The sequence below is a fragment of the Talpa europaea genome (genome assembly GCF_964194135.1).
Source record: "Talpa europaea genome assembly, chromosome: 1".
NCBI lineage: Eukaryota > Metazoa > Chordata > Mammalia > Eulipotyphla > Talpidae > Talpa > Talpa europaea.
The window spans coordinates 487,606-513,628 of NC_140073.1; the positions used below are offsets into that span (position 1 = coordinate 487,606).

A 26,023-nucleotide genomic window follows, 5' to 3' on the forward strand; every position below is an offset into this window, starting at 1 on the left:
CGGGCCCGGCTCCCGCGGCCGCATCCGGGATGACTCAGTCACAGCGACCAGCTGGCTCTGCCCGCACTCGTGGGTGCCCGCATCGAGCGCCCACTGTGTGCCAGGGTCGGCAGACAGAGCCCTGCCCGGGGGCGCCTCTGGCTCAGGGGGCCCCGCACCCCACAACCTGCGTGTCCCCGCCCCATCCTCGAGGGACGTCCCTCCACAGAGAACCCTGGAGGCCCCAAGGACCCCCAGCCCAGGGAACCTGCAGCCTGGGAAGGGCAGCAAGGGTGGGGTGGGGGGGCGCAGCTGTGCCGAGACCGCCCTGCCCCCGGGGCCCGGCGTCCACAGGAACCCACAGGGGACCCGCAGCCCCCAGCGGCCCCTTTGCCGCAGCAACTCCAGTTCCGGGAACTGATCCTCAGAACGGCGAATGGGAGGGGAGCCCCCCAAGTCACCTTGTCATCCAGGGGCCCCCCAAGTCATCCAGGGGCCACGCCCAGGCCCCCGTGAAGGGGAGAAGCGTGGGGCTGTGTGAGCAGAGGGGAAGCACTGCCACATGGACCCCCAGAAATCCACCAGAGCAGCTGGGGGAGCGGCGTCTTCGAGGCCCCCACTTAGAGACAGGGCCGAGCCCCCCAGCCTGTTGGGGCACATGGCTGCATGGACACCTGTCCCTGCTGGGCCCCCGCCCCCCAGCTCGGCAGGGGCTGCTGCCCAGCCCCCGGCCCCAGCCCACGCCGCCCCTGCCAGGGCTCTGCTCGGAAGGGCCCAGCCCCTCCCTCCTGGCCCCCCGCGGGCAGGCCCAGCCCCTTCCAGGGTTCTCAGAGGCTGCTGGGGGCCGGGGTCTCCGCCTCTGGCCGGGGCTGTGGGCCGTAAATCCTTCCTCCTCCGGCCGCGGCCCCTCCCCGAGGGCGCGCACACACGTGGCGGGAGGAGGGGAAAGGGCAGGGCCCCAGGGGCCCCGGGCCGGCTCCTGGCCAACGCCGCCCGCTACATAAGCCCAGGCCCCCAGGCCCGGACCGCCCTCCTGCCACACAGCACCCTGCCGGGATGGGCTCCTGGAGCCGACGCTGGGCGCCCGCCTGGGCCCTCGCGGTCCTGCTCTGTGTGCAGAGGGCAGGTAAGGATGGGCGAGCCCTGGTCACGGCGGGCACCCCTCCTGCCCAGCCCGCCCGCCCGGACGCCGCCCGGCACCACAGGGGGCCTGGAGGACATGCCCCAGGGTCTGGGCCTCAGGGTTGGACGGTGGGCACCAAGAGGGGCCCTGCGGGGCAGCCCCGACGGGTCCTGCCAGTCGGCCACCCACCAAGGCCACCCTGGGGTGCTGCCACCCCGCAGCTTGCGGCTCCTCCCTACTTCATTTCGGGGCCGGGAGCGCTGGACATCGGGGAACCCCTTGGCCTGCCGGGCGCTGCTGCTGGCCATGCCGCCCCACCTGCTCCTGAGCCTCCGCCAGGTCCAGGCTGGTGGCACCCCCCGAGCCTCTGCCCCAAGCTGCCTTTCTGGAGAACGGGCAGGGCTGGGGCGGGGGTGCTGGGGTGCTGACGGCCGCAGCGGCCCCCACCACTGGCACTTGGGGTTTGGGGGTGTGTGCCCGGCACAGATGCCATAGGGAGTTTCCCAGGTGGAGCCCCCATAGGGGAGCGGGCTGGGCCCAAGCAGGGTCTTCGAGGAGGAGCCGGCGCCGGGCAGGGAGCTGCTGGTGGTGACGCTGGAGCCCCCGGCTCAGGGACAGGTCACGGCAGAGGGCACCTGTCTGGACACCGGCCGGTGGCCTCACACCTGGGCGGGCGGGTGGGCCCAGCCAGGTCACGCGTGCTGTCTGGGTGGGGTAACAGCAGAGCAGCTTCTGGGGGGGCGAGCTGGAGGGCGGGTTCTGCCAGTCCCTGCGGCCTGTCAGCTGGGGAGGCCCGAGAGGAGGCTGCCACCTCCCCCCCCCCCCGGGCCCCCTCCCACTGCCAGCGAGCGCAAGGGGCCGGCTGGCGCCCGAGGGCCCTGGGGGCTCAGCTCCCTGTCCATCATGCAGCAGGGCAGGGCCCGGCCGCGCGGGACGAGGGCACGCGGGCATCCCGGGCGCCCTACCCTGGCCTGGCGAGGTGCTTGTCTTGGGTTTCTGCTAAGTCACACCCGAGGGCCTCCCTGGCGCTCCTTGTCCCCAACAAAGCCAGTCTTTGTCCTTCCCCGAGGGACGAGCGCGGGGCGGGGGGAGGCCCTGTCCAAGGCGGAGGGGTCAGCGGTGCCAGCGCCGGCCTCTCCCACTCCCCCACCGGGTGCCTGGCTGCCTGTGGGTCTGCTCCCTGCCGGAGCCACCCAAGCTGGGCCTGGCCCTCAGAGCACCGGGGAGCCCGGGCTGCCCACCTGCCCCAGCCGCAGCCAGGGCCGCCCGGCCAGGCCCCTCAGCCCTCACGTCCCCTCTCACAGGGACCCAGGGCAGATCGCAGCAGCAGCACTGGGTGGCCCAGAAGCATATGGGCTTTGGTAGGTGCAGGGTCCGGGGGCCCTGGGGGGGGGTCCTGGCGGTGGGGTGGACCTGCGTGGGGTCCCGGCGTGACCTGCCTGCCCTCCGCAGCCCAGAGCGTGGCCTTCGCCCCCCCCACCGTGGCCGCCCCCATCCTGAGCCGTAAGTGGACACCCCCGCGGGGGAGAGGGAGGGGCAGGCTGGGGCCCGGCGGCTGCAGGGAGCCAGGCGGGCACAGCAGCGACAGCAGCGCCCAGGCAGCCCGCACCCGCCTCCCGCAGCCCTGAACCCCGCGCACCACGGCCGGGTGTGCAGCGCCTGGGGCGACTTCCACTACAAGACCTTCGACGGCGACGTCTTCCGCTTCCCCGGCCGCTGCAACTACGTGTTCTCCGCGCACTGCGGGGCCGCCTACGAGGACTTCAACGTGCAGCTGCGCCGCGGCCTGGACGGCGCCCAGCCCACCATCACCCACGTCGTCCTCAAGACCCAGGGGCTGGTGCTGGAGGCCTCCAACGGCTCCGTCCTGGTCAACGGGCGGCGGTGAGCGGCTGCCGGGGCTCCGGGCGGGTCCGGGGCGGGCCTGGCAGGGAAGGACTGGAACTTGCCATGCAGGGAGGAGCTGCCCTACAGCCGCGCGGGCATCCTGGTGGAGCAGAGCAGCGCCTACGTCAGGGTGGACATCCGGCTGGTGCTGACCTTCATGTGGAACGGGAAGGACTTCGCCCTGGTGAGGATCTCCCCCTGCCCGCCCCTCCCTGGGGCCGCGCTGCCCGCGGCAGGAGGCTGAACTGCCGCTCTCCGCAGCTGGAGCTCAACCCCAAGTACGCCAACCAGACCTGCGGCCTGTGTGGGGACTTCAACGGGCAGCCGGCCGTCCGTGAGCTCTACGCGCACAGTGAGTGCCACCCCGCCGCGGGCAGGTGCCGGGCAGTCTGCCAGGGGCAGAGCGCGGCCACCAGGTGACGCAGGAGCTGGGTGGGGGGGTGCTCCAGGACTCCGCAGGGAGCCGGGGTCTCCCCGCCCCGGACCTCGCCCACACCAAGCCCCTCCTCCCACAGACACCAGGCTGACCCCCCTGCAGTTTGGAAACCTGCAGAAGCTGGACGGGCCCACGGAGCAGTGCCCCGACGTCCTGCCCCTGCCCCCCGAAAACTGCACGGACAGGGTACGCCCCGCCCCACCCCCGGCGGGGAGGCTGGAGGCAGAGCCTCTCTGGGGTGCGCACGGGGGTCGGCCGTGAGCACTCGGTCTCCGCCCTGCGCCCTCGCCACCTGAGTGCCCCCAGGAATGCCCACACACCACACACAGGCCATTGCGCGGGCGCTGGGGAGCCCGGGCAAGGAGACCATCCCTAACTGGAGGACCCTGGAGCCCCAGCAGTCGAGCAGCCCCACCCCAGAGGGGCACAGGACCCGGCACTGCCCTCTGGAGCGGGGCTGGGGCGCGCGGGGCCTCTGCCTTCTCCACCTCGTGCCTCTCCGGCCCCACGGCAGGGCCCTGGCTGGGCAGGAGCCCAGGACTGGCTCCCTCTCCAGGCCAAGCCCAGGGCAGCTCAAGTCAGCAGGAGGGGCTGGGGTCGGCTAGGGGGCAGCTGGCTGGAGGGCCTGAGGGGTGGGGGGTATGGCCGGACCCAGGAGGGGTGGGCCGGGGCGGGCTGGAGGCGCTGGGTAGGGTCACAGGTGTGCTGTGCTCCCCAGGAGGGCGTGTGCCGTCGCACGCTGCTTGGCCCAGCCTTCAGCCTCTGCCACGCGCTGGTGGACCCCGAGGTGTACGTGGCCGCCTGCACCCAGGACCTCTGCCGCTGCCCCGAATGCCCCTGCGCCACCTTCGCCGAGTACTCCCGCCAGTGCGCCCACGCGGGGGGCCAGCCCCAGAGCTGGAGGAGCCCTGACCTCTGCCGTGAGTGCCCCCACAGGGCCCGGACCTCACCCTGACACCCCGCCAGGGCCCGGGGGGGGGCGCTGGGAGGGGAAGTCCCGGGCAGGACACCAGCACCCAGGCGGGGACGCGGCTCAGGTGGGGCGGAGAGGGCGGGTGGGAGCGCAGAGGCTGGGTACCGGGAAAGGACAAGCGGGTACAGGGGTGCCAGGGGGCTGCCTGGGCCGCGGGGGGAGCACCTGAAGTGCCCCTGCCCGCTGTGGGCCCGGTGGCGGCTGAGGCAAGCATGTCCCTCTGCAGCCCAGACGTGCCCGCCCGGCATGCAGCACCAGGAGTGCGGCTCGCCCTGCGCTGACACCTGCTCCAATCCCGAGCGCAGCCAGCTCTGCGAGGACCACTGTGTGGACGGCTGCTTCTGCCCCCCAGGCAGGTCCCCCTGGCCTCTGGCACTGCCCCCTCCCTAGGAACTTAGTTTCCACCCCCCAGGGCGGCCGCTGGTCACCGGGCTTCAGGAGCTAGAGCCCGGCCTCGGCTCACCCGTGCGCACCCCCAGGCACGGTGCTGGACGACGTGGGCCACGCGGGCTGCGTGCCCCTGGAGCGGTGCCCCTGCTCGCACAGAGGCCGCACCTACACCGCGGCGGAGTCCTTCACTGCCAACTGCCGCTCCTGGTAGGCCCGCCCCGAGGGGCCACCTCCCTGGGCCCGCCCCAGAGGGGTGCCGTGTGTGGCCGCCCCGCGGGGCTGTTGCTGGCTGGCGCACGTCCCTTGACGGCACCCCTTGCATTCACCCCAGCACCTGCTCCGGGGGGCGCTGGCAGTGCCAGGACCTGCCATGCCCTGGCACCTGCTCTGTGCAGGGCGGCTCGCATGTGTCCACCTTCGACGGGAAGCTGTATGACGTGCACGGGGACTGCAGCTACGTGTTGGCCAAGGTGCTGTGTGGGCCCGGGCAGGGCTGCCCCTTTTGCCCCAAAGGGTCCCCCAGTGATGCCACGAGAGCAGGTGGCGCCCCCCCCAGGTCTCAGGCTGAGAAGGCCCCCAGGCTCACGCTGGGGGGTCAGGCCCAGGCTCTGAGAGGAGATGCCTGAGGTCACAGGTGGCCCCTCGCCCACCTCCACCCTCCATGGCTCCCGGGCACCCCCAGGCTGCCATCTGCCTACGTCGGGGCTCCCGTGCCAAGGCTTCGGTGGGCTTTGTTGATCAGAACTGTGCAGAGAAGGGGCTGGAGGCCTTCTCGGTGCTGGCCGAGCTGCGCAGGTGCGGGCTGACCGACAGCGAGACCTGCCTGAGGGCCGTGACGCTCAGCCTGCGCGGCGGGGACACGGTGAGTGCAGACTGGGGGGCCTGCCCGCGCCCCAGGCAGCGGAGGGCAGAGGTGGACGGGGGAGCCCCGGGAGCGTCTCCTACCTGACCTGCTGCCCCCCACAGGCCATCCGCATCCAGGCCAACGGAGGGGTATTCCTGAACTCCATCTACACCCATCTGCCTGTGTCTGCAGGTGTGCACACCCACCCGCCCACCAGCCACGCTGCCCTCGCCAGCTCTCTGTGGCCTGGGCAGGTGCAGAATATCCCGTTGTTGGCCCCCCGCCTGCCTATCCGGCGTCAGCGGCCCCTCCACGGCCCTGGGAACTGGCCGCCCCCGCCTCCTGCCCATCCCCACTGCGCTCAGCACCCCCTCCCGACCTGGGGCCTGGGGCAGGGTGGCCGTGCAGCTGCCAGCCATCTCTGACGGCTCCCCCCGCCCCCCTCCCAGCCAACATGACCATCTTCCAGCCTACGTCCTTCTTCGTCCTGGTGCAGACGGGCCTCGGGCTGCAGCTGCAAGTGCAGCTGGTGCCCCTCATGCAGGTGTACATCCGGCTGGAGCCCGTCCACAGAGGCCAGACGTGTGGTGAGGCTGGCTGGGCTGCAAGCCAGGGAGGCAGGGGGCGCCCCCGGGGAACTGCTGCCGTCACTTAGCGGGATGGGGGCTGAGACCCACCAGGGTTCACCTGTAGATGGTTCTGGAACCAAAATCCTGGGCTGAGGCTCAGGGCCAGGCGACCGTGGGTGGTGCTGGAGGGGCTGCAGTGCCTCGGACGCTGGACGGCCTGCTGACCCCCGCTCACCCCCCGCCCCCAGGGCTCTGCGGGAACTTCAACCAGAACCGGGCCGACGACTTCCGCACGCTCAGCGGCGTGGTGGAGGGCACGGCCGCCGCCTTCGCCAACAGCTGGAAGACGCAGGCCACCTGCCCCGACGTCCGGAACGGCTTCGAGGACCCCTGCGCGCTCAGCGTGGAGAACGGTACTCCCTCCTGGGCCCTGGCTGCCTCGTGCCGGCCCGAGCAGCGGCGGCTCAGGGGCTTCATGTCTCCGGGGCCCAGAGAGTCAGGGGTGCAGGCGGGCGGGGGGTCAGGCAGGCAGGTCAGTGCCGCCTGCTACAGGAAGCACGTCCTCCGGCCCCGGCAGAGCAGAGCCCGCTCCAGCGCTCCCAGGACAGGACGCGTGTCCTGAGCAGAGGCAGGGGCAGGGTATGCAGGGGGAGGAGAGGCGCTGAGGCGCCCCTGACGCTGCCCCCTCGCCCCCAGAGAACTACGCCCAGCACTGGTGCTCCCTGCTGACCGACCCCACGGGCGCCTTCTCCGCCTGCCACTCCCTGCTCTCCCCGACACCCTTCCACGCGGTGAGCCGCTGGGCGGAACGGGCGGGAGGGGCTGCCCAGGGCAGAGGCTCCTTCCCCGCCTCCCCACAGCCCCGCACAGGGGCTGCCACAGCACCCTGACCCTCCCCCAGCCCCCGCCAGGCTGGCCCTTGGACAGGCTGCACCCTGCATGCTAGGGGCCAACACTGCATGGGTGCTGGGTCTCTGGGGCAGGGTCCAGACCCGCAGCTACAGGCTGGCATCACCCCCAGCCCTCCATGCCGGAACCTAGCACACGGCAAGGCCTGATTTCCAAGAAGGTCCTGTCCCAGTGGCCGAGGGGTGGGGCAAGCTCCTCTTTCTGGACACAGTCCAGCCCATAGCCAGTGGCCCAGCGGCCACCCTTCCGGAAGCCCAAAGGCCCCAGTAAAAGTGACTCCTGTCCTGGGAGGGTGTGTCCTGCTGCCCACTGTGGGGACGTGCACCCCAGCTCTGCCAGCACCTGCCTGCTCAGCCTATGCACCATCTCGCCACCTCCTGGCCGCCACGCCCCAACCAGAGTGACCATTTGGAACCTGTGCTGGACACGGCCCATCCCCCTGTGGCCCCTCCTCCCTGCACTGCCTGCCAGCTGGCCCCAGGGCTCCTTTGGTGGCCGGGGACACGCCTCCTGCTGCCCTCGTGGGGTGGGGCTCCCAGGAGAGGAGGGGCCCTGGAGGCCGGGCCCCTGACCGCCCCCCCGCCCCCAGAACTGCATGTTCGACACCTGCAACTGCGAGAAGAGCGAGGACTGCATGTGCGCGGCCCTGTCCTCCTACGTGCGCGCCTGCGCCGCCCTGGGCGTGCTGCTGGACGGCTGGAGGGACGGCGTCTGCAGTGAGTGCCCCGCGGGGGGCCCGGGAGCACCCGCACCCCACTGACCACCCACGTGGGGCCTGCGGGCCGGGCGTGCTGGGGGTGGTCCTGGGAGCACCCGTACCCACCCTTCTCAGTCCAAGCAAGAGCTTTGTGCTCTCGTGGTGCTTGGGGCCCCAAGGGGAAATCGAGTCTGGACGCACCCGCGGCAGAGCCAGGCCGGATGGCGACGCGGCCAGCCAGCTGAGTGTCCTCCCCGCCCCCAGCCAAGTACACGAGCAGCTGCCCCAAGTCGCAGAGCTACGCCTACGTGGTGGACCGCTGCCAGCCCACCTGCCGCGCCCTGAGCCAGGCGGACGTGACTTGCGGCGTGGCCTTCGTGCCAGTGGACGGCTGCACCTGCCCCTCGGGCACCTTCCTGGACGAAAAAGGCATCTGCGTGCCCCCTGAGGCCTGCCCCTGCTACTTCCGCGGCTCCACGGTGGCCGCCGGGGAGGTCGTGCACGACAACGGCGTGGTGTGGTGAGGGCGCTCAGAAAGCGGGACCCCTGTCCTGGCCGGGGACTGTTTGCACCGTGGGGCCCACAAGGAGGACGGGGGCGGCGCCCCTCCCTCGCCCGGACTCCGCCCCAGGCCCCCATCCTGCTCCGACCCCGGCCTAGCCCTCTCCTCGGACCAGCCCTCCCACCCCGCGTCATGGCGGCCCCTTACCTACCAGCCGGTCCTCCTGGCCCAGCCCGCACCGCCTTCCTGCACACGGTGCCATAAGCCCTGGGGCTGCCGGGCGAGGGCCTTCAGCAGGCCCGGGAGCGGGCGCTGTCGTCACCTTACGCAGCTCGGGTGAGGTCTGGGGTGGGCAGACGGACAGAGGTCCAGGCGCGGCTGTTCCTCTGTCCTAGCTCGTGTGCGAGTGGGAAGCTCAACTGCCTGGGAGCCGCGGAGCAGAAGAGCGTGGGTACGCCCTGCCCGGCCCTCCCGCCCTCGCCCCCCGCCCGCCCCGCCCTCCGCCCCGCTCTGCCCCCGCCGCGACGCCCCTGCTCTGCAGGACCCCTCCCACAAGCTCCCTCCGCAGGGTGTCAGCCCCCCATGGTGTACCTGAACTGCAGCAACGCCTCTGCGGGCACGCACGGGGCCGAGTGCCTCAGGAGCTGCCATACGCTGGACGTGGGCTGTGTGAGTTCCGGGGAGGCACTGCCGCCACGCCCCTGGGTGCCCCTCTGTTCCTGGTGTCCAGGGTCCGGCGGGGGATAGGCCCCCTGACGGCAACTTCCTGCCCACAGTTCAGCACCGACTGCGTGTCCGGCTGCGTGTGCCCCCCGGGGCTGGTGTCCGACGGGAGCGGGGGCTGCGTGGCCCCGGAGGACTGCCCCTGCTGGCACAACGAGGCCAGCTACCGGCCGGGCGAGACCATCAGGGTGGACTGCAACACCTGGTGGGTGCAGGGCCCGGGCGTGGCAGGAGGGGTGGCGGAGAGTGGCGGCTGGTTCGTCGCAGGCCGGAGGCCGGAGCCAGCGTCACCGGGAGGCTGCAAGGCGCAGCTGAGGCAGCACTGCCCCACCCTTGGGCAGCTAAGGGCTCCTGTTTGTCCTCCAGACGGCACCCCAGGGCTAGCCTCCAGCGGAGGGCCGGTCCACCAGCCCGCTGCTCAGGTGCCTTAGACGGTGACGGCAGCGGGGGGGAGGGGCGGCTGTGCCAGCCCACACTGCGCCCCCTTCTCCAGCGGGAGGGCCACTGGGGACCCCAACTATGAGGAGCGCGGGCCGGCAAACGGGGCACCCCCTGGTGTCCCCTCATAGCAAATGCAAGAACCGCAAGTGGGAGTGCAGCCACCAGCCCTGCCTGGGCACCTGCGTGGCCTATGGGGGCGGCCACGTCATCACCTTTGATGGCCAGCGCTACAGCTTCGAGGGCAGCTGCGAGTACACACTGGCCCAGGTATGCGCCCCTCCCCGCGCCCACTCCCGCGCGGGGCTGAGGGGCCACCCGCACAGCTGTGCCCTCTCCACCCAGGACCACTGCGGGGGCAGCGGCGCGTCCAATGGGACCTTCCGCATCGTCACCGAGAACGTGCCCTGCGGCACCACGGGCGTCACCTGCTCCAAGGCCATCAAGATCTTCCTGGGGGTGAGCGGGTTACAGGAGTGTCCCCTGCCTCTCGGCTGGAGCCCCCGGCACCCCAGCCCCGCTGTGACCTGGCCGTCCTGACACACCTGTTGTGGACTCGGGTGACCAGTCTCGCTAGAAGGCGTCACTACGTCCAGCAAAACACAGAGCCCAGGCCACCTGGGACAGAGGGCACCAGGGCCCAGGGCAGAGCGCTGCTGGGGGTGCTGCCCTCGGGAGGTAGCAGGGCCCAGCCCTGGCTGGAGGGGCTGGCTGAGTCTGCATCCCACGTGGGCCCTGGCCCAGCGCTGGGGCCCCAGCCTCTGCTGCGCCGGCCCCAACTTTGTCCAAGCCTCCCAACTCCCAGCTTCCTGCGCAGCCCCATGTCCACCGAGGGCACCAGGAGCACCCCACCCTCCTGGCCAGCCTGGCCTGAGCAGCCCGGAGCCTCAGCCTGGCCCTACTGTCGGCCCCTAACCCCGGTGTGCCCCCGCAGAGCTACGAGCTGATCCTCCACGAGGGGACCCACAAAGTGGTGCAGAGGGGCCCTGGCGGAGACCTGCCCTACAGGGTCCGGTTCATGGGCATCTACCTGGTGGTGGAGACCCGCAGCGGCCTGCTCGTGGCCTGGGACCGGAAGACCAGCGTGTTCATCCGGCTGGAGCAGGACTACAAGGTGAGGGTGCTCATGGGCCCTAAAGGGACAGGCCAAGGGCTGTGCCTGCTGCTGACAGAAAAGCCGCCGTTTGCTCTCGGCTGAGGCTCGGCGGGGGCGCAAGCCCCTCCGCTCCTGCCCCGCTGCCGGCACATCTGCCCACCCCCCACCTGCCCACGCCTGCAGGCCCCGGCCCCTCACGGCGCTCCCACCGCCCGTGTCCCCCAGGGCAGGGTCTGCGGGCTGTGCGGGAACTTCGACGACAACGCGGCCAACGACTTCACCACGCGCAGCCTGTCCGTGGTGGGCGACGCGCTGGAGTTCGGCAACAGCTGGAAGTTCTCCCCGTCCTGCCCCGACGCCCCGGCCCCCCAGGACGCCTGCAGCGTCCACCCGAACCGCCGCTCCTGGGCGCAGAAGCAGTGCAGCGTCATCCACGGCCCCGCCTTCGCCGCCTGCCGCGCCCACGTGTGTCCCCGGCCCCGGGGCAGGGGGGGGCGGGGGGCAGCGGGGCCCGCAGGGGGCCGCGCAGGGGCCCGGGCTGGCCTTGAGCTCCGGGAAACCGCGGCCTCTGCCCCCAGGTGGAGCCGGCCGGGTACTACGAGGCCTGCGTGAGCGACGCCTGCGCCTGCGACCTGGGCGGCGACTGCGAGTGCTTCTGCACGGCCGTGGCCGCCTACGCCCAGGCCTGCCACGACGTGGGCGTGTGCGTGGCCTGGCGCACCCCCGACATCTGCCGTGAGTCGGGCGTCCGCGGGGCTGGGGCGGGGTGCGGGTGGAGCCCTGCAGGACAGCAAGAGAGGGCAGGGCCCAGGAGTGAGGCCGCAAGTCGGCGGAGGGGCCTGCCTGCCTCGGGGTTGACCCAGGGCCCCGCAGGCTGACCCCGAGCTCTGCGCACAGCCCTGTTCTGCGACTACTACAACCCGCAAGGGGAGTGCGAGTGGCACTACCGGCCCTGCGGGGCGCCCTGCATGCGGACCTGCCGGAACCCCAGTGGGCACTGCCTGATGGACCTGCCCGGCCTGGAAGGTGAGGGACCAGCTGGCAGGGCAGCCGCAAGGCCCCCCAGAACACCCCGGGACCCTGCTGAGTCCTCGCCCTGCCCTGTGCCCACCCAGGCTGCTACCCAGAGTGCCCAGCCAGCAAGCCGCTCTTCAGTGAGGACCAAATGCAGTGCGTGGCCCAGTGCGGCTGCTACAGCGAGGACGGCGACTACTATGAAGTGGGCGCGAGGGTCCCCACGGCAGAGAACTGCCAGCGCTGGTGAGGGGCCCGGGGCGGGAGGGGCCGGGCCGGCGAGGGGCCGAGTGGAGCACAGAGCAGGGCGGGCGGTGCCGGGCTGGGGCCCACCCCAGTCCCTCGGCTGCCCCCTCTCCCTCCAGTGCCTGCACCGCCAGAGGCCTCCAGTGCACACACAGCCTTGAGGGTAAGGAGGGGCCGGTTGTGCTTGGGGGCGCGGGCCGGGTGGGCGGGGCGGGGGCAGCACTGACCGGGGGGAGCCCGCGCTACCCCAGCCTGCAGGTGCACCTACGAGGGCAGGACCTACGGCTACCAGGACATCGTCTACAACACCACTGACGGGCTCGGGGGGTGCCTGGTCGCCGTGTGTGGGGACAACGGGACAATCCACCGGACGGCCGTGGACTGCCCCAGGTTGCCGCCCACCACGCCCTTCACCTTCACCACCGGCACGGCGCCGCCCCCCTCAGCGGGTGAGCCTGCGCCTGGCCCCGCCGCTGGAGGAGGGAGGAGCCGGGCGCGGGGTGCGGCCCGCCGGGGCCGGGGGCGGGGGTCCCCGGGCGAGCGGCCGAGGCGGCTGACGGCACCCGCCCGCCCGCAGGCTCGGCGCCCGTCCCCACCACCGTGTGCGTGCGCGAGCTGTGCAGCTGGTCCGACTGGTACGACAGCGGCCGCCCCCAGCCCGGCGCGGGCGGCGGGGACGTGGAGACCCTGGCGAGGCTGCGCGAGCTGGGCTTCCGCGTCTGCCCGGCCCCCGCCGGCCTCGAGTGCCGCGCGCAGCTGCTGCCGGACACACCCCTGGGGGCGCTGGGCCAGAAGGTGGAGTGCGACCCGGCCCTGGGGCTGACCTGTCGCAACAGCGAGCAGGACCCCCCGCTGTGCCACAACTACGAGGTGCGGGTGCTGTGCTGCGAGCTGGCCCCCTGCGCAGCCACCCCCACGCCCCACTCCCCGTCCCCGCCCACGCCAGGCGGCACCACCACCACCCCCGGGGCCACCCCAGCCACCAGCACCCCCACCCCCTCTATGTCGTCCAAGGCGATCAGCACCCTGGGGACCGCCAGCCCCACGGCCCCGGGCACCACCCCCTGCCAGCCCCGCTGCCACTGGACAGAGTGGTTTGACGAGGATTACCCCAAGTCCGAGGAGGCCGGGGGGGACATGGAGACCTACGAGAAGATCCGGGGCGCCGGGCACGTCCTGTGCGAGCAGCCATGGGACATCCAGTGCCAGGCGGAGAACTTCCCTGGCCAGACGCCCGCCGAGCTGGGCCAGCACGTGCACTGCGACCCCAAGGTGGGCCTGATCTGCAGGAACGAGGAGCAGCCGGGGCTGTTCAAGATGTGTCTCAACTACAGGATCCGGGTGCTGTGCTGCAGCGCTGAGCACTGCAAGCAGCCCACGGCCACGGCGCCCACGGCCAGCCCTTTCACCCGCGGGGCCTCCAGCGCCGTGACCACCAGCACCGTCTCACCCTCCACGCCTCTGACCACAGTGCCGGGGACCTGGCCGGTGAGTAGCCGGGGGCAACGGGTGCTCCCCGGGCAGCACCACAGCCACCCCTGTCCTCTCGACGGGGCTGATGTCCCCAGGCCCCAGCCACACCGGCGGGATGGTGATGTCCACCCCCGGGAGGGCCACTTCTCCTGGGCCTAGGGAGCCAGGCACCCCCAACAGGGCCTTAACTATCCTTCCCCAACAGGAAACCACACAGGGGACGACAGGGCTCACCTCGCGGGAGCAAACCCCTTCAATTGTTACGGTGGGGATGTCCACCACACCCCTGGGGACAGCCCAGCAGAAGAGCTCAACCGGCAGTACTGAGAGCCGGCCACCCACCTCACACACTGAGACCAGCACATGGAGGGCGGAGTCGACACCAGGGACTGAGACCACCACAGCGGCCACCGCAGGGACCACATCAGTGGCCACCACAAGGTCCACAGTAGTAGCCAGCACAGCGGCCACCACAGGGCCCACATCAGTGGCCACTACAAAGGCCACCGCAGAGGCCACCACAGGGACCACATCAGCAGCCACCACGGAGGCTACCACTGGCCAGAGCTCGACCAACTGCCAGCCCAAGTGCGAGTGGACAGAGTGGTTTGACACAGACTTCCCCAGCTCGGGGGTCAAGGGGGGGGACGTGGAGACCTACGAGAATATCAGGGCGGCTGGGGGCAGGATCTGCGCGACGCCGCAGAAGATAGAGTGCCGCGCGGAGAGCTACCCCGAGGTGAGCGTGGACCAGATCGGGCAGGTACTGACCTGCAGCCTGCAGACCGGGCTGGTCTGCAGGAACAAAGACCAGCAGGGGCCCTTCAGCATGTGCTTCAACTACAACGTGCGTGTGCTCTGCTGCGACGATGTCCGCCACTGCCCCAGCAGCCCAGCCACCCGGCCAACCCCCCGGCCCACACCCAGCCCTGGCACGCCCACAGCAGCCAGCCCCACCGGCCCCACCATCCACACCAGCCTGGCGCCCCGCACCCGCGCTACCACCCGCACGCTGCCGCCCAGCCTGGCCACCACCACCGCCTCCACGGCCATGCCCACCCGGTCCTCAGGGAGCCTGGCCACCTCGCCCCCAGGCCCCATACAGACGTCAGCCCAGCCCACGTCTGGCCCCACGTCAGTCTCCGTGACCCCAACGGGCACATCCACGGCCTGCCAGCCCCGCTGCACCTGGTCAGACTGGTTGGACAGCAGCTTCCCGCAGCCGGGGGACTCTGGGGGTGACTTCGAGACCTACGACAACATCCGCACCGCCGGCGGGGCAGTGTGCGAGCGGCCCGTGGAGCTGGAGTGCCGGGCAGAGTCGAGGCCGGGAGAGCCCCTGCACCGGCTGGGCCAGGTCGTGCAGTGCCGGCTGGAGGAGGGGCTTGTGTGCCGCAACCGAGACCAGGCCGGCAGCTTTAAGATGTGCCTCAACTACCAGGTGCGTGTGCTCTGCTGCGACGACAGCCACTGCCCCGGGACGCCGGCCGCCACCTGGCCCACGGCCAGCACCACCAGGGGGCCACTCCCGGGGTCCAAGACTCCCGGCCAGGCCCACCCCTCCACCCCCGGGACCACCCAGAGGGTCACCACCCCTGGCACCGGACCCTCCTCCCCCGGGACCACCCAGACAGTCACCACGCCCAGCACTGGGCCCTCCTCTGCCTGGACCACCCAGAGGGTCACCACCACCACCCCCGGCACTGGACCCTCCTCCCCCGTGACCACCCAGAGGGTCACCACCCCTGGCACCGGACCCTCCTCTGCCGGGACCACCCAGAGGGTCACCACCACCAACCCTGGCACTGGACCCTCCTCCCCCGTGACCACCCAGAGGGTCACCACCCCTGGCACCGGACCCTCCTCTGCCGGGACCACCCAGAGGGTCACCACCACCAACCCTGGCACTGGACCCTCCTCCCCCGTGACCACCCAGAGGGTCACCACCCCTGGCACCAGACCCTCCTCCCCCGGGACCACCCAGAAAGTCACCACGCCCAGCACTGGGCCCTCCTCTGCCTGGACCACCCAGAGGGTCACCACCACCACCCCCGGCACTGGACCCTCCTCCCCCGTGACCACCCAGAGGGTCACCACCCCTGGCACCGGACCCTCCTCTGCCGGGACCACCCAGAGGGTCACCACCACCAACCCTGGCACTGGACCCTCCTCCCCCGTGACCACCCAGAGGGTCACCACCCCTGGCACCAGACCCTCCTCCCCCGGGACCACCCAGAAAGTCACCACGACCAGCACTGGGCCCTCCTCTGCCTGGACCACCCAGAGGGTCACCACCACCACCCCTGAAACTGGACCCTCCTCCCCCGTGACCGCCCAGAGGATCAAGACCCCCGGCACCGGACCCTCCTCCCCCGTGACCACCCAGAGGGTCACCACCCCTGGCACCGGACCCTCCTCTGCCGGGACCACCCAGAGGGTCACCACCACCACCCCCGGCACCAGAACCTCCACCCCCGTGACCACCCAGAGGGTCACCACCCCTGGCACCGGACCCTCCTCCCCCAGAACCACCCAGACAGTCACCACGCCCAGCACCGGACCCTCCTCCCCCGGGACCACCCAGACGGTCACCACCCCCGGCACCGGACCCTCCGTCACCACCCCCGGCACCGGACCCTCCTCTGCCGGAACCACCCAGAGGGTCACCACCACCACCCCTGGCACTGGACCCTCCTCCCCTGGGACCACCCAGACGGTCACCACCACCACCCCTGGCACCGGACCCTCCTCCCCCGGGACCACCCAGACAGTCACCACCCCCGGCACCGGACCCTCCTCTGCCGGGACCACCCAGAGGGTCACCACCACCACCCCTGGCACTGGACCCTCCTCCCCCGTGACCACCCAGACAGTCACCAACCCCGGCACCGGACCCTCCTCTGCTGGGACCACCCAGAGGGTCACCACCACCACCCCTGGCACTGGACCCTCCTCCCCCGGGACCACCCAGACGGTCACCACCCCCGGCACCGGACCCTCCTCTGCCGGAACCACCCAGAGGGTCACCACCACCACCCCTGGCACTGGACCCTCCTCCCCCGTGACCACCCAGACAGTCACCACCCCCGGCACCGGACCCTCCTCTGCTGGGACCACCCAGAGGGTCACCACCACAACCCCCGGCACCGGACCCTCCTCTCCTGGGACCACCCAGACGGTCACCACCCCCGGCACCGGACCCTCCTCTGCCGGGACCACCCAGAGGGTCACCACCACCACCCCTGGCACCGGACCCTATTCCCCCGTGACCGCCGAGAGGATCAAAACACCCAGCACCGGACCCTCCTCCCCCGTGACCACCCAGAGGGTCACCACCACCACCCCTGGCACCGGACCCGCCTCCGCCGGGACCACCCAGACGGTCACCACCACCACCCCTGGCACTGGACCCTCCTCCCCTGGGACCACCCAGACGGTCACCACCACCACCCCTGGCACTGGACCCTCCTCCCCCGGGACCACCCAGACGGTCACCACTACCACCCCTGGCACCGGACCCTCCTCCCCCGGGACCACCCAGAGGGTCACCACCACCACCCCTGGCACCGGACCCTCCTCCCCCGGGACTACCCAGACGGTCACCGCCCCCGGCACCGGACCCTCCTCCCCCGGGACCACCCAGAGGGTCACCACCACCACCCCTGGCACCGGACCCTCCTCCCCCGGGACCACCCAGAGGGTCACCACCACCACCCCTGGCACCAGACCCTCCTCTGCTGGGACCACCCAGAGGGTCACCACCACCACCCCTGGCACTGGACCCTCCTCCCCCGTGACCACCCAGACAGTCACCACCCCCGGCACCGGACCCTCCTCTGCTGGGACCACCCAGAGGGTCACCACCACAACCCCCGGCACCGGACCCTCCTCCCCTGGGACCACCCAGACGGTCACCACCCCCGGCACCGGACCCTCCTCTGCCGGGACCACCCAGAGGGTCACCACCACCACCCCAGGCACTGGACCCTCCTCCCCTGGGACCACCCAGACGGTCACCACCACCACCCCTGGCACTGGACCCTCCTCCCCCGGGACCACCCAGAGGGTCACCACCACAACCCCCGGCACCGGATCCTCCTCCCCCGGGACCACCCAGACGGTCACCACCCCCGGCACCGGACCCTCCTCTGCCGGGACCACCCAGAGGGTCACCACCACCACCCCTGGCACTGGACCCTCCTCCCCCGTGACCACCCAGAGAGTCACCACGCCCAGCACCGGACCCTCCTCTGCCGGGACCACCCAGAGGGTCACCACCACCACCCCTGGCACTGGACCCTCCTCCCCCGTGACCACCCAGACAGTCACCACCCCCGGCACCGGACCCTCCTCTGCCGGGACCACCCAGAGGGTCACCACCACCAACCCTGGCACTGGACCCTCCTCCCCCGTGACCACCCAGACAGTCACCACCCCCGGCACCGGACCCTCCTCTGCTGGGACCACCCAGAGGGTCACCACCACCACCCCTGGCACTGGACCCTCCTCCCCCGTGACCACCCAGACAGTCACCACCCCCGGCACCGGACCCTCCTCTGCCGGGACCACCCAGAGGGTCACCACCACCACCCCTGGCACTGGACCCTCCTCCCCCGTGACCACCCAGACAGTCACCACCCCCGGCACCGGACCCTCCTCTGCTGGGACCACCCAGAGGGTCACCACCACAACCCCCGGCACCGGACCCTCTTCCCCCGGGACCACCCAGACGGTCACCACCCCCGGCACCGGACCCTCCTCTGTCGGGACCACCCAGAGGGTCACCACCACCACCCCTGGCACCGGACCCTCCTCCCCCGTGACCACCCAGACGGTCACCACCCCCGGCACCGGACCCTCCTCTGCCGGGACCACCCAGAGGGTCACCACCACCACCCCTGGCACCGGACCCTCCTCCCCCGGGAACACCCAGAGGGTCACCACCACAACCCCCGGCACCGGATCCTCCTCCCCCGGGACCACCCAGACGGTCACCACCCCCGGCACCGGACCCTCCTCTGCCGGGACCACCCAGAGGGTCACCACCACCACCCCTGGCACTGGACCCTCCTCCCCCGTGACCACCCAGAGAGTCACCACGCCCAGCACCGGACCCTCCTCTGCCGGGACCACCCAGAGGGTCACCACCACCACCCCTGGCACTGGACCCTCCTCCCCCGTGACCACCCAGACAGTCACCACCCCCGGCACCGGACCCTCCTCTGCCGGGACCACCCAGAGGGTCACCACCACCAACCCTGGCACTGGACCCTCCTCCCCCGTGACCACCCAGACAGTCACCACCCCCGGCACCGGACCCTCCTCTGCCGGGACCACCCAGAGGGTCACCACCACCACCCCTGGCACTGGACCCTCCTCCCCCGTGACCACCCAGACAGTCACCACCCCCGGCACCGGACCCTCCTCTGCCGGGACCACCCAGAGGGTCACCACCACCACCCCTGGCACTGGACCCTCCTCCCCCGTGACCACCCAGACAGTCACCACCCCCGGCACCGGACCCTCCTCTGCTGGGACCACCCAGAGGGTCACCACCACAACCCCCGGCACCGGACCCTCTTCCCCCGGGACCACCCAGACGGTCACCACCCCCGGCACCGGACCCTCCTCTGTCGGGACCACCCAGAGGGTCACCACCACCACCCCTGGCACCGGACCCTCCTCCCCCGTGACCACCCAGACGGTCACCACCCCCGGCACCGGACCCTCCTCTGCCGGGACCACCCAGAGGGTCACCACCACCACCCCTGGCACCGGACCCTCCTCCCCTGTGACCGCCCAGAGGATCAAGACACCCAGCACCGGACCCTCCTCCCCCGGGACCACCCAGACAGTCACCACCCCCGGCACCGGACCCTCCTCCCCCGTGACTGCCCAGAGGATCAAGAGCCCCAGCACCGGACCCTCCTCCCCCGTGACCACCCAGAGGGTCACCACCACCACCCCTGGCACCGGACCCTCCTCCCCCGTGACTGCCCAGAGGATCAAGAGCCCCAGCACCGGACCCTCCTCCCCCGGGACCACCCAAACAGTCACCACCCCTGGCACCGGACCCTCCTCCCCCAAGACCACCCAGACGATCACCACCCCCGGCACCGGACCCTCCTCCACCGTGACCACCCAGAGGGTCACCACCACCAACCCTGGCACCGGACCCTCCACCCGCGTGACCACCCAGAGGGTCACCACCCCCGGCACCGGACCCTCCTCCCCCGGGACCACCCAGAGGGTCACCACCCCTACCGCCGGTACTGGAACCTCCTCCCCTGGGCCCACCAGGAGGGTCACTGTTCCCCACTCATCTGCATCCCCCGAGACCCCTGGCACCACACACACCCTCGGCACCTCGCTGGCCCCCAGCTCCACCACGCCTGTCTCTGGCATGGCCATGGCAGCCACTCCCACCCGTGGGGTCTGTGAGCCTCGCTGCACGTGGACGGACTGGTTCGACGAGGATTACCCCACGCCCGACCCCGATGACGGGGACTTCGAGACCCTGGCGGTCATTCGCGCTGCCGGCCACCACGTCTGCACGCACCCCCAGGCCATCGAGTGCCGCTCGGAGCAGGCCCCGGACGCGGCCCTGGCAGCGCTGGGCCAGGTGGTGGTCTGCAACGCGAGCCTGGGGCTGGTGTGCCGCAACCGGGAGCAGCAGGGGCCGCAGCACTTCTGCCACAACTACCGGGTGCGCCTGCTGTGCTGCGAGGTCGCCCCGGCCTGCACCAGCCCGGCACCCACTGTCCCCACGGCCACGCCCACCCCGCCCTGGGGGAGCCTGGCCACCTCCCGCACGCTGCCGCCCAGCCCGGCCACACCCTGCTTCTGCCAGGCCTTTGGGTCCCTCTTCTCTCCTGGTGAGTCAAACTCCCTGTGTCCCCGGGCCCCATCCCGGCCCACCAGGGTCCCCCCGTGCCCCTTGCTTGGGGCCTCCTGGGCCCGCCCGCTGCTCCCCCGCCCACCCGGCTGACGGCGTGGGCCTCGCAGGGGACATCGTCTACAACAGGACGGACGCGGCCGGCTGCCGCTTCTACGCCGTCTGCAACCAGCACTGCGAGCTGGACCGCTTCCCGGGGGCCTGCCCCACGGTCTCGCCCCCCACGCGGCAGCCCACCACCCCGGTCTCGGGCTGTGACCTGCTCATCCCTCCCCGGCAGGTGTGTCCATCCCCTCACCCCCGGCCGCGCCGGATGGGGCGGGATAGGGGCGGGGGCTGGACGGGGGCCCTGCGGGGTCTGGGCCCTTGCGGGGGCCGGGCTGCGGGGCCCACCGGCGAGCACCTCTGCTCTGGCAGGTGAACGAGACCTGGACCCTGGAGAACTGCACAGTGGCCAGGTGTGAGGGTCACAACCACATCACCCTGCTGGAGCCCGAGCCCGTGGACAGCATCATCTGCGCCAGCGGGCAGCTGCCCATCAAAATGTGGCCCGAGGACAAGCCGTGCGCCTACCACTACGAGTGCGAGTGTGAGTGCGGACGGCGGCGGGGCCAGGCACACTCCCCCCCCCCCCCGGCCCGCGCACCGGCCCCCACTGTCTGCCCTGCTGTGGCTCAGCCGCCCTCTGGCTCCCCTGATGTGCTGCTGCGAGGGGTTCAGGCCCTGGGTGATCTGAAGCCCCTGTCCCGAGGGTGCCCCTGCACCCACTTCTGGGGGTGCTAGGTGATGCCGCCACTGTCCCCCACAGGCATCTGCAGAGGCTGGGGGGGCTCCAACTACTCCACCTTCGACGGCACCGCCTACTCCTACTCGGACAACTGCACCAGCATCCTCCTGCGGGAGATCTCCCCTCGCTACGGGAACCTCATGGTGCTCCTGGACAACCACTACTGCAAGGCCGCCACACACGCCACCCACTGCCCGCGCGCCATCATCATCCACTTTGCGTCCCAGGAGGTCATCCTCACCACCACGGGCAGCAGGCAGGACCAGGGCCTGGTGAGTGGTGCGGCCCCTCCCACCCCCAGGGTGTGCCCGGCAGGTGCAGCCCAGCCCAAGGGCAGCCCGAAGGCGCTGTGCAGTGGGATGGGCACCGCGGATGCTGCGACAGGTCCAGCAGGGCGAGGTTCAAGGCAGGGGGCCCCTGGGGTGCCCCCAGCGGATGCCTGGCGCAGGCAGCTGGGCCCAGGCCCCAAGGGGCATCGGTGCTCCAGGGTGAGGGTGCCCAGGAGGGCCCCAAAGGCCAGCCTGTGTCCAGTGTCCCTCTTACGGCTCCTCCGTGCCCTAGATCCTGTTCAACGGAGTGCGGGTGAGCCAGGACTTCAGCAAGGCCGGCGTGAAGGTGTCCCAGCGGGAGGCCGCCGCCATGGCCCTTGACATCATGGCCGCCGGCGTGAGCATCAGCTTCAACGGGCACACGTTCCAGATCCAGCTGTCCTACAGCCGCTTCAGCTACAACACGGAGGGCCAGTGCGGTGAGTGGGGCGCGTGGCCCCTGCGCCCCCGGCCCCGCCCACCAGAGGCGACCGTGGGGCCGGGAGCCCGCAAGCCCTGGTGGGCCAGAGGGCAGCCGGCGGGGCCCAGGGTCAGCTCTGGCCCTCGCTCCCCAGGCACCTGCACCAACAACCAGGGGGACGACTGCCGCCAGCAGGACGGCACCATGGCCTCCAGCTGCCGGGACATGGCCGCCACCTGGCTGGTCCCTGACAGCAGCAGGGAGGGCTGCGAGGTGCGGCCCAGCCCGAGCCCCAGGAGCACGTTCCCGGTGCCCACCACCAGCCCGTGCCCCGCCCCACCTGTCTGTGAGCTGCTGCTGAGCCAGTGAGTCCACCCCACCCCCAAGCCCCCGCCACCCCGGCACGCCCACGGCCTCTGACCAGCCCCGCCTGCAGGCTCTTCGCCGAATGCCACCCCCTCGTCCCGCCCGGCCCCTTCTTCAACGCCTGCGTCAAAGAGAGCTGCGGGGTGGCGCGTCCCACCCACCCGTGCCAGAGCCTGGAGGTCTATGCGGCGCTCTGCCGGGCCCAGGGCGTCTGCAGCGACTGGCGCAACGCCACCCACGGGCTGTGTGGTGAGTGGGGGTGGCCGCCTGGCGCGGGCCCAGCTCCTCCAGCCCCTGACACCCCTCTCTGCGCCCCCAGACCTCACCTGCCCCCCGGGGAAGGTGTACAAGCCCTGCGGGCCCGCACAGCCCAGGACCTGCGACTCCAGGTGAGGCCCAGAGGGAGGGGGGCGGCCGGGGGCCTGGGAGGGACAGGGCCCCACCCCCACGTGACGCGTGGACTGCCCCCGCAGGGCCCCAGCCCCCGAGAGCACCGCGCAGGTGGAGGGCTGCTTCTGTCCGGACGGCCAGCTCCTCCTCGACACACACACGGGCCTGTGTGTGCCCCAGTGCCGTAAGCGCCCCGCCCTGCCGGCCCCGGGCACCAGCACAGAGCCCCCTCCGTGCCCCTCGAGGCCCGGGGCGGCCCCGCGGGGGGAGGGCTGGGGGGTCCGGGGACAAGCGCTGCTGCAGCCTGAGGCCTCCGCGCGGCCCCAGCACCCGGCGAGCTGCTGCTCTTTTCCTTCCAGCCTGTGTGGGACCCGACGGACTCCCCAGATTAGTGAGTGGGCCCGCCCCCCTGCTACCCACCGTGCCCCTGGGCGGGAGGGGGTGCCTGTCCCTGCGGCCCCGGGGGGCGCCCTGCGTTGGCCGCAGCCTGGGGCGGGGCACGGGCGGGGACCCTGGGGACACGACCTGGTGTGTTGCAGCCCGGAGAGCGGTGGGTGAGCGACTGCCAGGACTGCGTGTGCGAGCCCCACTCCATGGCGGTGCAGTGCCAGCCCGTGCGCTGCGAGGCCCCGGGCCCACCCCCGAAATGTGCCCAGCCCGGCTTCGTGCCGGCGACCGGGCCCTTGGCCACCTGCTGCCCAGAGACGCTGTGTGGTGAGCCCTGGCCCCGGGCGGCAGCAGGGTGGGGACGGCGGGTGGGTGCCCGGCCGGGGGGTCGGAGGGGCAGACTATGGGGTGACCGTGAGGGCACTGGGGTGGACAGCGGCCGGCCCCCCGGGAAAATAATCTCTGGCTCCAACACGGGGCGACGACGCGCGGGGAGCACCGGGGAGGGCGGCGCCCTGACGGCCCCTCTCCCGCAGTCTGCAACACCTCCACCTGCCCCCAGAGCCCCCCGGAGTGCGGGCCCGGGGAGGAGCTGGTCCGCACGCGGGACGACGACCAGTGCTGCCCTGCCTTCACCTGCCGTGAGCCAGGGCTGGGGGCTCTCGGGGCTGGGGGCTCTCGGGGCTGGGCCGGGCTGGGGCGCGGGCGCTCAGCCCCCATCTCCCCGCAGGCCCCAAGCTGTGCGAGTACAACGGCTTCGTTTACGGGGTAAGGGCTGTGCGGCCTGGCCCGGGGCGGGCGGGGACGGTGGGGGCTGGCGCAGCCCCGTGTGCCCCAGGCCACTGCCCCCTCTGGCCACAAAAGCAGGGCCTGGGGACTCGGGTCTGGGTGGGGACAAGGGCGGCACGGATGCCCCTTTCTGCTACGAGCCTGGTGGGGCTGTGGCTCCGCCCGGCTGCCCCTGAGTGCCCCCCGCAGGTCGGCACCACCTTCCCCGCGGATGTCCCCTGCCACACCTGCACCTGCCTGGCCATGGGCACCCGGGCCCCGGTCGTGCAGTGCACGAAGGACGCCTGCGTCTCCACCTGCCGCCCGGTGAGCCCGGCCCCGAGGGCGGCCCGTGGCCGTGGCCAGGCGGGGGTGGGGGGGTCGCGGCTCAGCCCGCACGGCCGCCTTGATTTCCGCCAGAGGACGCGGGCGGGGAGGGCGCGGGCGCCACAGGCAGCAGACCCAGAACGAGCAACGGGGCGGGGAGCTTCTGCCACAACAGCCCCGGGGAGGACACGGGCTCCGAGCAGGGGCAGCCAGGGCAGGAGGCGGGCCTGGGTGCTGAGCTCGGGCGCAGCTGACGCCCCGTGCCCCCAGGGCTTTGAGCACACCGCGGTGCCCGGAGAGTGCTGCGAGCAGTGCCTGCAGAAGGCCTGCATCACGCCCGACGGCCAGCTGGTCCAGGTAAGGGGGCCTGGCTCCCGGTCCCCTGCCCCGGAAACCCCCGGCGGGCGCGCCGGGCCTAGCGGATAACCCCTCCTCGCACCTCAGCCCGGCCAGACCTGGGTCAACAGCCTCGCGGACAACTGCACCGTGTACCGCTGCGTGGCCGAGGGCGGCCTCTACGTGCTGACGCCCGGGCCCGCGTCCTGCCCGGACGTGTCCGTCTGCAGGGTATGTGCTGGGCTCTGCCTGTACAGCTCCGCGGCTGACCGGGCCGCCCAGGAGGTCTCGCCCCCCACGCCCCGCCCACCGCCCGGCCGGCTCCCCAGCCCAGCATTCTCGCCCCGCAGGGCACCCTCAGGAAATCCGGCTGCTGCTACTCCTGTGAGCCCGAGGGTAAGTCCAGGCCCACCCCCTGCTCCAGCTCGTCTCCCCCAGCCACGCCTGCGGGGAGCCACCCACCCCCACCCTGAACAGCCACGCCTGTCCCCCCAGAGACCTGCCAGGCACAGGCCAGCATGACGGTCCTGAGGGTGGGGGACTGCACCAGCCAGACCGCGGTCAACATGCCCTTCTGCGAGGGCCCCTGCCCGGGCATGTCCAAGTGAGTGGCCCGCCCACTCGCCCTCCGGGGTGTCGTCGCCTGAGCTGGGGGCCCCCCCCCCCGTGGCAGCAAGGAGGGAAGGGGGCCCAGCTCCACCTGCAGGAAGCAGGGCCAGGCAGGGGCTGGGCTTCCGGGAGGCAGCCGGAGGGGCGCGAGGACAGGCGAGTGCCCGGAGGAGGGGCCGGCTGTGGCCAGCAAGTCTGAGAAGCCAGCCTGGGGGAGAGGGGGATGACCGGGGGTGCTCGGGAGAGACGTGGCCCCGAGGGCCCCAGACCCCGGGGCGGCAGAGCCAGGCCCGGCACTCAGGCGGGGGCGCGGGCGCTGCCGCCGCAGGTACTCCCCGGAGGCCCGGGTCATGCAGCGCCAGTGCACCTGCTGCCAAGAGACCAGGGTCCACGCGGCGGTGGCGACGCTGCACTGTCCCAACGGCACCACCGTCCAGCACAGCTACACCCACGTGGATGAGTGCAGCTGCACCCCGTCCTGCCTGCCCGCAGCCCCCGAGGACGGCACCCCCTTCCTCACACGCTAGCGGCCGCCGCTGCCCGGCACCAGTCCCGGCCCGCGCACCTCCCCAGCTGAGGCCAACCTCAGGGTCCGCAGCGGCCCACCCTGCCAGGGTCAGTCTGAGGGGAGCCGGCCGGGACCCTGCCCTGAGCCCCTCCAGCTGCCTGCAGGGCCCCGTCAGGACCCCAATGCCTGCCTCCCCGGCCCCATGTCAGGGCCTCTCTGGAGCCTGGCTCCACACCACAGGCGGCAGGGTCCCTGCCAGCCCCCAGCCCGGGGCGGGGGCACCACCCACCAGCTCCCACAGCCAGTGGAGGCCTGTCCGGAGTGGCCAGTGCAGGCGGCGCGGGCAGGCCTGGGGCCGGCACCCGCGGTGCTTATGCGAGCTCGACCGCGTAGCAAATAAAACGCTGAGCAATGTGTTCACCCCGTCCTGCCTCCTCATGGCGCCGTCGGGAGCCCTGCGCCCAGCCACCACCTGCCGGGAGCGGGGCGGGTCGGGGAGCCAGCCAGACCCGGACAGACGCTGCCCTTGTTGGCTTCAAACGCGTCACCAGAGAGGAAGCCGAGCTGGGGGTGCAGGAGCCGAGCCAGGGGCACCTGCAGTTGCTCAGGCCCCAGCCTGCAC

The 26,023-nt window shown here is 72.1% G+C and overlaps 1 protein-coding gene across 1 annotated transcript; it reads left to right on the forward strand.

Moving 5' to 3' along the window:
- Positions 1-1,111: 1,111 nt before the first annotated feature.
- LOC311181367 (mucin-5B-like) lies at positions 1,112-25,420 on the forward strand (the record flags this gene model as incomplete). Its single annotated transcript, XM_084249792.1, has 59 exons — positions 1,112-1,451; positions 2,407-2,463; positions 2,555-2,605; positions 2,725-2,986; positions 3,059-3,173; positions 3,251-3,341; positions 3,505-3,611; positions 4,144-4,345; positions 4,625-4,750; positions 4,878-4,995; positions 5,120-5,258; positions 5,531-5,650; positions 5,755-5,824; positions 6,082-6,219; positions 6,450-6,614; positions 6,898-6,992; positions 7,700-7,826; positions 8,072-8,327; positions 8,705-8,760; positions 8,878-8,978; positions 9,086-9,237; positions 9,602-9,740; positions 9,816-9,929; positions 10,405-10,584; positions 10,792-11,031; positions 11,145-11,301; positions 11,464-11,592; positions 11,682-11,826; positions 11,946-11,989; positions 12,078-12,275; positions 12,404-12,720; positions 12,841-13,314; positions 13,505-14,980; positions 15,434-15,673; positions 15,734-16,156; positions 16,271-16,945; positions 17,105-17,311; positions 17,417-17,710; positions 17,825-18,181; positions 18,233-19,486; positions 19,547-20,174; positions 20,305-20,474; positions 20,612-20,783; positions 21,003-21,253; positions 21,543-21,729; positions 21,865-22,075; positions 22,147-22,325; positions 22,396-22,465; positions 22,550-22,650; positions 22,826-22,857; positions 23,006-23,180; positions 23,390-23,494; positions 23,584-23,621; positions 23,832-23,948; positions 24,219-24,305; positions 24,393-24,515; positions 24,635-24,680; positions 24,780-24,888; positions 25,222-25,420. The coding sequence occupies 59 exons, from the start codon at positions 1,112-1,114 to the stop codon at positions 25,418-25,420; spliced, it is 12,951 nt and encodes a 4,316-aa protein (XP_084105918.1).
- Positions 25,421-26,023: the final 603 nt, after the last annotated feature.